The following is a 9,446-nucleotide window of genomic DNA, read 5'->3' on the forward strand; positions in this document are numbered from 1 at the left end:
GACTGGGAAGCTGAGAGGAGTCATCACTGTATTCATTAACATATTATTAATGGGTAGGCGAGATGGCTCAGTGGGTAAAGGTGCTTGCCGCTAAGCCTGATGACTTGTGTTCAATTGCGGAGACCCCTATGCTAGAAGGAGAGAACCAACTCCATAAGTTGTCCTCTGACCTCCCAAAACTAAATAAATGTAGTAACAATTAAAACAGTGCAATAGCATACAAATATATTTTAAAACCCAATTAGCTTTTTATTGATTCTCTTATCTCTTTTCCCCCACTCCCTTCCCCTCCCACCTCTTCTTCCCCGCTCCCTTCTCTGATTTCAGGTCACATGCTCTAGTTCTCACACTCCCTCGGTACTTCTCTCTCTCCTTTCCGGGTCTCAGTTCTAGTTTCACAGTCTACACCACACTCATAGTCAAGTATGCACATAAAATGTTGGGATTCACATGTACAGGAGAACATGCAGTGTTTTTGTTTCTGAGTCCGAGTAACCTCAATGTTTTCCAGACCCATGCATTAGCCTGCAAATTTCATTTCTTACAGCTGAATAAGATTCCACTGTGTATATAAAGTAATTCTCATTCATATTTACTGCTACACTTCTCACAGTAGCAAGGAGTTGGAATCGGTTTAAATGCCATCAACAGAGGAAAGAGGACCAGTGAGTGGGTTGATTCGGAAAGGAGCTGGCACAAAGTTGCCCTCCAGGAATGAGCTTTACTATAGAAGGGTGCCATGTGATGGGAGCCATGAATCACACTCTAGGGAGGGGCCATTAAGAAAGTAACAGCTCATTGTATCTGAGAAAGCAGGAGTGGAGTCTTCAAAGGAGGGGTGACAGTCTGTCAAACCTGGAGAGGAACTGCGTTAAGAAAGATAGCATAAAGTAAGAGATGGACAGCCATCATGGACAGGATGGTGGGGAGTCCCAGAGCACCAGAGCCGCCTTTGAGTCTGCCATTCCCATCATCTTAGTGGACATCTGGGAAGATGGAAGGAATTTGGGGGTGCTTGAATGAATGCCAACAGCACGGGGAAAGTCCGAAGGTACAGTGGTCCTCTGGGGACCTAGTAGCATTGGGGACTCCCAAGGAACCATGTGGTCATCTTGGCTTGGTCAGTGGTCCAAGCAAGCATGGATCAGTTCGTTGTGTGGGTGGAAGCTCCCAGAAGGAAAAGGATGGGTGTCTCAGTCTGCAGAATGGGCTACACCTACCAGGGAAAGTTCCCTGCTGTGGCGGTTACTCTTCAACACGCTAACATCTAAAAGTCCCTGAGGAGATGACCTTCTGGAAGGGAGCTTCCAGATTTTGTTATCTAGGGTGGGAAGACACATCTCAAATCTAGACAGCACCCTTTCATGATCTGTAGTCCCCGACTGAGGAGAAAGGAGAGAGGAAACTGAGTACCTACATTCATCTCTGCTCTCCGAGTGCAGTTGCAATGTGAGCTGCCTTGCTCTCCTGCGCCGTTGCCTTCTCCTCTACTATGGAGCTGAACGTTCAGACTGGGAGCCCAAGCATAACCCTCCCTCCTGAAGTTGTTTCTAACAGGTGTTTTGTCAGAGCAAGAAAAGTAAGATACCAGTCAAAGGGCTCAGCGGAGGTTGGGAGGAACTGAGCAGATGCACAGGAAGTGTGCAGGGATGGGACCGAGGCTTAGGGAACACAGCAGCTGTGACACCACAATGAAAAGGAAGCTGTGACATTACAATGAAAATGCTATGATTTTTTTTTCTTTGCAAGGAGGGCAGAGTTGATTAAGGGGAAGCTCCAAGGTCCGGAATGTATCCTATATCTGGTAACAATATTAAGTTACCCAGATAGAGGGCAACCATGAAACCTGAGCAACAGGAAACCTGAATTGCTCCCCATTCTGGAAGCAGAACTGGAAGGAAGCAGTGGCCCAAATCCATAGAGGGTGAGGAATCTAACCAAGAAGCATGGGTGCTTTTATTAACACCTCAAGGACAACAAACAAGGAGAAAGGACATGGACACAAGTCAAGTTCATCCTCCTGATACTGGAACTTGGGATGCAGAGGCTGAGATGAACTGGCTTTTGTTTGGTGGTGCATGATGAAGTTAAAGCTTTCTTATAGATCCAGAAATTTAGGGCATCACATTTGAGATCATTCCAGCCATCCCTAGAGAACTCTGTGCCATCTTCGTCCTCGACATTGTTGGGCTCCTCTTTATTCCAACACTATGCAGGGAGTAAGTGTCTATGGGGTGTGAACCTCCAAATGGGACATCTGTATGGTACCTACTGTCAAGGCCCTGGGAGCATCATAGAAGAGAGGGCAGAAAGACTGTATGAGCCAGAGACTGGAGGAGGACATCTGGACACAGCTGAACTCAAAGCAGTCATGGTTGCTTGCACAAGATTGAGCTTGTTAACATTGTAGCATGGAGGGGGTGCTGTTCATGAGGTACTAGGATGGTTGATGGCTTCAGGGGAGGAGGGAAAGTCAGTTTTCTTTAAAACCGATATGCTGAGCAAGCTCTAGCAGATGGCCTCATGCTCATGAGTAGCAACATAATTGTACTCAGTGGGATACAGAAAAAGGGAGGGGGCGTGACATTGGGAGGGGATGAGAGATGGATTCAATAGGAGTTAAAGAGAGAAGTGGGTGTGTGTGAATAGGTCCAAAATGCATTGTGTGCATGCATAAAAATCAAATAATAAAACAGTATATAATTTTTAAATATGGGCATGATACCTGGCTCTCTCTGTGTGTGTGTGGTGTATGTGCATATGTGTGTGCAGGTGTTTGCAACTGTTAGCGCACATGCAGAGCCACAGGAAGATATTGGGCATCCTGCTGTACTAGTTTCCACTTAGTCCTCTTGAATGAGGATTTCTTACTGGCCTTGGAGCTAGGCTAACAGTCAGCAAGCCCCAGGGACTCTCCTGTCTGCAGGCCTCATGCCCAATATTGGGGTTCTAGGCACATGTGACCATGCTTGTATTCTTTACTCATGGATGCTGAGGTACCTAAGTCAGGTCTTCATGCCTAAGCAGCAAGCACTCTTATTCCATGAGATGTTGCCTCAAACTCCATGACCAGCTTTCAAAATGTGCTTTCAAACTCAAGGCAATACGTCCCTGACAGGCATTTCCCTAGTCTCTACTCTAGCAGGTCACCTATCCCTTGGTGAGGAAGGTATTTAATACTGCCCAGCACATAGGATAGCAATTGTGCTTCAGGCAATCTATAAATCATTCAGAAATGTTCAAGTCTCAGAGAGTATGTGCGACCCCTCATTCCTACCCTTCTCTATTCAAGTAGAAAAAACAGCATCTTACTCATAGTTTTGTCAGGGAAATGGTCTCTCAATCTCAGGTGACCACAGCCAGATGTGTGTTCCAGACAAGGGGGGTGCCCCACCAGTGGACCTGCTCCCCCTCAGTCTCTATGATGACCATTTGGGCCCCCACTTCCTGGCAGGCATTGATGGAGTTGTACCAGTTGCTTTGGGACTTGGAGAAGACATAACAGTTTCCACGAAAGAACACACAGTCCCTTTGGTAGGGTTGACACAAGTCATCTGTCGGGAGAAACACATCAGAAGGACATACTTAGAAGCCTGTGTTCCCATTTCTCTTCAGCCTTTGAGGTCTCCAGAGCCAGGACCCTTCCTCACCACAGTACTCTAGGGAGCCCATCCCCTCTGTGTGTTCCTTATCCTCTTCTCCACCCAGAAGAACCTAGAAGTTCTGAGCCCATCTTCTTCGGACATGGAGAAGTTAGAGGCCTGGAGGTCAGAACAGAGGCCAGGACCAGCTTGACTGCATGTATTGTGTGCACAATATCTGTGAACTTACAGAGCCTACGGTGTGTATGGATGGCCCTTGTTAATACTAATGGCCCTGTGTAAGACTCCTGTGCAGATAGTGCTTGCTGTATGGATAACCTCTGTGAACATTGTATGCCTACTGTGTACACAACCCCTGAACACTGAATGCCTGTTGCATGAATGGCTCCTGGGAGCATGGTCCTACTCTGCACAGAATTCTTTGAACACTGAGTGCCTACTGTGCGCATGGCTCTGTAAATACCGAGCTCTGTTCTCCATGTTATATTATGATCTCAATTCACAGAGAAAGAAGTTGAGGCTCAAAGAGGTCTGAGGACGAAAGGAGATTGGCTCCTCTCCCGTGGAGACCTGAAGCAGTGGATCCCTTGTTTCTGGTCACTCACCATCTACTTCAGTCTTCAGCTGCATGAGCTCCTGGTAGATTTTGTCTTGACTCTGGGAGCTGGGGACCTTTGAGACTTAGCCAAGAAAGAAATAAAGAAAAATCTATGCAGTTATTAAATCCTGCTTTTCGCCATGGTCTGCTCTGGGACCCTTGGGGTGTTGTGTCACTTTTAAAAGAAGGGTCCCATGTTGTCAGTGATTTCTCCTGGGTCCACATCCTTGTCCTGTCTCAGTTTCACAAGCAGGCACATGTTTCTACCTGTGTCTAGAACACTTTCTGCCCGATGTCTTTAAACAATTTTTGATTTATTTTTATTCTATGTGTATGAGTGTTTCACCTGCATGGTGTATGTATATACAACAGGTGCTTGTCTGGTGCCTGAGATAGTCAGAACACGGTGCTGGATACCCTGGAACTGGAGTTATAGATAATAGTGTGCCGCTGTGTGGATGCTGTGGATGCTGGGAATCAAACCCAGGTTCTCTGGCAGAGCAAGTGTTCTTAACTGCTGAGCCAACTCTCCAGTCTTTGGTCAATAACATTCAAAGGCCAGGAAACAGACACCCAGAGAAGGGTGATGGAAGGTGATAGGAAAATGGAACAGAGAGGCTCTTCTCTCTGTCTCTCATCTCCCCTCTCTTATAACAGAGATGAGGGAGGTATCTCTGAGAAGTTCCTGGAAGCCACTGAAAGTTATGTTACCAACATACATTCCCCACCTTTCTCATACAGATCCTAGGGCCGGACCAGAGAGCTGAGGGGCCCACTGTGACTGACCTAGGGCAAGAATGATCAGCAGAAGCCAAGCTAAAAACAGGAAGTTCGAGAGCAACTGCAGGACCGAGGGGTTGCAGCTGTGCTTCCGATACTCTGTAGGAGAGACGGTAGTGTTATTAGAGTCAGAGTGGCCCCTGCCTCAGCCTGACCCCAGGACAGACTTACTGCCATCATCCTCCTACAGAGCACACGAGTCTGGACTCTCAGCTTCCACCTCCTTATGGCCCAGGATTCCACCTCCAGCATCTACCTCCCCAGGACTGAGAAGTTTAGGGTCCCAACTCCAATTATCCAGGACCCATTTCTGGGAAGGGCTGTCTACTTTTCCTCAGCCCCTCACCATTATTATAGCTGCCAAGCTTTTGATTGCAAAGTTTGGTCGTCATCCAGAGGTGACAGCAGAATCCCTGGTGCCACCGATCAAGCACTCTTCATCCTCTGGGGGAACAGAGAGCCAGTCAGAGCCTTGGGCAACCTCAACTCTGAGCTGCCCCTCAGGACTCCCTTGCCGAGATCCCGCAGTCCCAGCCCATCCTCACCTGGGCTGCCTGCCCACTTGCTGTACCCTTGGTTCCATAGTGTCATTTACCATCACTGCTCTTGCTTCATGTCCGGAACAGCAGAAGAGCACAGCTTGTATTTGTTGTCCCCTGATGCCTGCTTCCTAGACATTCTGATGGGAAGAGGAAAAGGAACCGGATGTGAGTGTGGAAGAGCTAGAGGGAGCCTCTGTACCCCTGACGCAGCACATCTGGTGCTGGATAACCAAGGAAATTTTAGGGAGAGGTCTGGGGAGTTTGGGGTGCGGAGCAGAAAGATCATGCTGTGACAAATTGTGAGGTGCCTTTATCAATGCTAATAGCCTGTGGAGACCATCTTTGCTACGTCCTTTCCTCTTGTGCTGAGAGCCTTAACCCACATTCCCAGTAGCTCTGCCCCCACTGACTTACACTTTCATGCTTTCCTGGCATCTGACTCACTGTGGTTCCTGCTGACTTGGCTGTTCTGGTGCAATCACCATACTCCTATTCCTGTAATGCCTGCTGCAGATGTGCCCACTTTACCGTCTGGGCTGTAGCACGTGATCCATTGCTCTCCAGTGTTGCACAGCCAGATTATATGACAGGCCCACAGTCATACAGCTATTTGATGGCGATCTGCATTTGAACATAGGTGATCTGACTCTACAGCCCTCGGTGTAAACCAAGGAAAATAAAATGGTCCCAAAGGGGGGAAATTTCCCAGTGGTCAACCTTATTAAGTGAAAAAGGCTACATATTTTTGTTGTTGTTCTCCCAAACTGGAATAGTCTTCATAGGTAGCAAAGAAATCCATGGAAACTGGGAGTTCATTTTCTCCTTTCACTATGTGGGATCTGGGGGTCAGATTCGGGCCAGTAGGATTAGAGGCAAGTGCCTTTATCCAATGACCATTCAGCTGACCCATTTCACTTTGTTTTTGAGACAGATTGTTACTGAGCCTTGAACTCACTGATTCAGCTAGATTGGCTGTTCAGTGAGCCCCAAGCATCCTCCTGTTTCTGTCTCCCCAGTATTGGGATTATAGATGTAATCCGCCATGCCTAGATTTTTACTCTGGGATCCAAACTCCATTTGTCATGCTGTGTGGCAAGCACAGTGACTGAGCCATCTTCCCAGTCCCCGATCTTTGCTATTACTTTGAAATGGAGATGACTTTAATGGGTAGGACAGAGACTGACCCAGTGTTTGAGGTTTAAAAGGACTTCAATGTTATGGGAATATTTGACATTTTGATTGGAGGGGTGTAGTGTATGTGTCTAGGTGGGCATGAAAGCCTCTACACTGTACTCCCTGTGTGAGATAATCTCATAATCAGATTAACCATGATCAGTGAGTATAGTCTCTGGTCTTTATTTATTTTATGAACTTAGAATTTTATGCTAACTTTTATTGGCTCAAAAACATAGCTCTCACCTTGAAGGGAATGAGATCTAGAATAAACTATCTGGGGTCAAATATGAGTGACTAGGTCCCAGGAGCACACATTCAGGTTGCCCTAAATACCACGTTCTACTGTAGAAATGTCACAAGAGATTTTATCAGTTGTAGAACAAAGACGAGGTAGAGAACCACAGGTAGGTGAGTTCCAACTGAAACAGGGAAACCTCTGCTGCAAATTTAAAAAGTTACCCAGTGGTGCTCTTAGCCCTTGGACTGAAGGAAGCTAGAGGTCTTCTAAGAATGCATTTTAAAACCTTGGTAGCCATAAGGCTGGTAGATCAGATACAGAGGTGAGAAGCAATGGTTTTCAGAAGAACTAAACATGGTTCAATTTTTTTTTTGGCTCTAGTTTGTAACATCTTAACTCTTCACAATTTTGAAGCTCAGTTATTTATTATTGGTTCTAGATTTGATTCTGTCATTTTGATAGAAAAGACCTGGACAAAAAGCAGTTCAGGGGAGAAAGGGTTAATTTCATCTTACACTTCCATATTATAGTTCATCATTGCAAGGAACTCACTGGGCAGGGGCTTGAGACAACTATCACATCACATCACGGTCAAGAGGGGAGGTGAATAAATTATGCTGGATTGCCTGTCTGTACTCAGCTCAGTTTTCACAGTCTTACAGAAGGTAGGATTCCTGACTAGGGAATGTGCCACCCACAGCAAACTGGGTTTTTCCAAATCAATTACTTAAATAAGGCAATCTCCCACAGACAAACCCACAGACCAATGCCATATAGACAATCTCTTGTTGAGGTTCTCTTCTTATGTGCTTCTAGGTTAGTCAAGTTTTGGTCAAATCTAAACATTATAGCTTTGTATGCAGTTTTCTCCCTCCTGAGAACTGTAGTTCCCATTTTGTACCTGTTGTTATGCCAAGGCAAAAATGCAGATTTCTTTGACTCAGGATCCTCTAATATTGACCTTCTACATGGTAAAATGTGATAACAGTGTCAAATGTGTCAATGCTGACTTTTTAAGAGGTAGCTATGTCTTGGGGCTAGAGAGATGCTCAGTGGTTAAGAATGTATATTGTTCATTTTTTTTCAGAGGATTCATAGGAGAATTCAACTCCTATGCCAGGCAGCTCATGATTGCCTGGAAGTTCAGCTCCATGGGACTTGACACTTGTGACCACCACAGCACCTGAACTCACATGTACATATCCCAACACAAACAAAATTAAAAATAAAATAAATATCTTTTTTTTTTTTAAAAAAGATATGCCCGCTGGTGTAAGAGCCTCATAACTGTTATGGCAGTAACCAACTATTTCTTACTGTATTGAAGCCTCCTCTTCAGGAAGGTACTGTAAATCTTGCTAAAACTCCAGAGCTAGGGAGGTCATAGACTCTGGGGAAAATCTACTATTGCTGTTTTGTTAAGTGATCATATAGTCAAACTACCTTCTAAATATGATTTTCAGCAGGTTTAAAGGACTGGCCACAGACACTGCAACTTATGAAGCCACAACCACAGTCATAGCTGGGAATAATTACAGAGCTTGTCAATAGGGACCTTCGAGATGGGGTCTCAGTAACTGCTGCCCCAGCCACAGTAATAAAAACACTGGGGTACTGGCACATGCACACAAACAGATCAATACAGTAGAATAGAGGACCGAGCTATAATTCCACACTCCTACAGCCATTTGAGTTCTTGACAAAAGGCCAACAACAGCGTCTTCATCAAATGGTACCAGTCAAAGTTGGTAGGCACATGTAGAAGAAGGAAACTAAGTCCTTATTTCTCATTCTACACAAAATCAAATTTAAATGGACCATGAGCCTCAGTATAAGATATAAAACTCTAAAACTGCCCAAAAGTAGAAAAGTAGAGAGTAATCTTAAGAACACGGGTATATGGAGAGATATCCCTATATCTATATACCAGGACCCAGGTCACAGGAATAGGGAGGGGGTACACCTATACCTATATACCAGGACTCAGGTAGGTCATGGGTATAGGAAGGGGTATATCTATATCTATATACTAGGACTCACATAGGTCAGGAAATTAGGCCAACAACTGCAAAATGAGACTTCATGAAATTCAAAAGCTTCTATGTATCATAGGAAGCTGTTACAGAATGAACTAGCAGATTACAGGAGACAAAATCTTCACCAGCTATACACATCCTACAGATTAATATCCAGAATATACAAAAATTAAAAGAATAAACCTTAAGAAAACAAACCAATAAAAATGAACTATAGAACCAAACTGTCTTAAGAAACAAACAGAACTCCCAAAACAAACAAACAAAAACAAAGACAAATGAACAATTTAGAAAGTGTCTCATTTCTTTGCCCACGAGGGAAATAAACTCCGAGATCCCATCTTACCTCAGTCAGAACTGCAAAGATCAAGAAAACAAATGACAAGAGAAGTACTGATGGGGATGGGGGGAAGGAAGACTTAGTCACTGCCGGTGGCAATGTAAACTGCTGCAACCACTGTGGCTTCCAGTAGG

At 45.1% G+C, this 9,446-nt stretch overlaps 1 protein-coding gene across 2 annotated transcripts; it reads right to left on the bottom strand.

The window, feature by feature from the left end:
* Positions 1 to 2,052: 2,052 nt before the first annotated feature.
* Positions 2,053 to 9,409, bottom strand: LOC126491627 (CD209 antigen-like protein D). Of its 2 annotated transcripts, none has more exons than XM_050127430.1 (7): positions 9,319 to 9,409; positions 5,576 to 5,659; positions 5,327 to 5,424; positions 4,987 to 5,079; positions 4,208 to 4,282; positions 3,313 to 3,554; positions 2,053 to 2,282 (listed from the first exon to the last, which is right to left on the bottom strand). In XM_050127430.1, exons 3-6 carry the CDS (start codon positions 5,370 to 5,372, stop codon positions 3,346 to 3,348), a joined length of 423 nt encoding a protein of 140 aa, XP_049983387.1. In that variant the 5' UTR covers positions 5,373 to 5,424; positions 5,576 to 5,659; positions 9,319 to 9,409; the 3' UTR covers positions 2,053 to 2,282; positions 3,313 to 3,345. The 2 variants fall into 2 exon arrangements, with proteins under 2 accessions (XP_049983387.1, XP_049983386.1); XM_050127429.1 differs by having other exon boundaries at positions 5,526 to 5,659.
* Between the last annotated feature and the right edge of the window lie 37 nt (positions 9,410 to 9,446).

Source organism: Alexandromys fortis, unplaced genomic scaffold (assembly GCF_014885135.2).
Source record: "Alexandromys fortis isolate MF-2015 unplaced genomic scaffold, M_Fortis_MF-2015_v1.1 scaffold_271, whole genome shotgun sequence".
Taxonomy (NCBI): domain Eukaryota; kingdom Metazoa; phylum Chordata; class Mammalia; order Rodentia; family Cricetidae; genus Alexandromys; species Alexandromys fortis.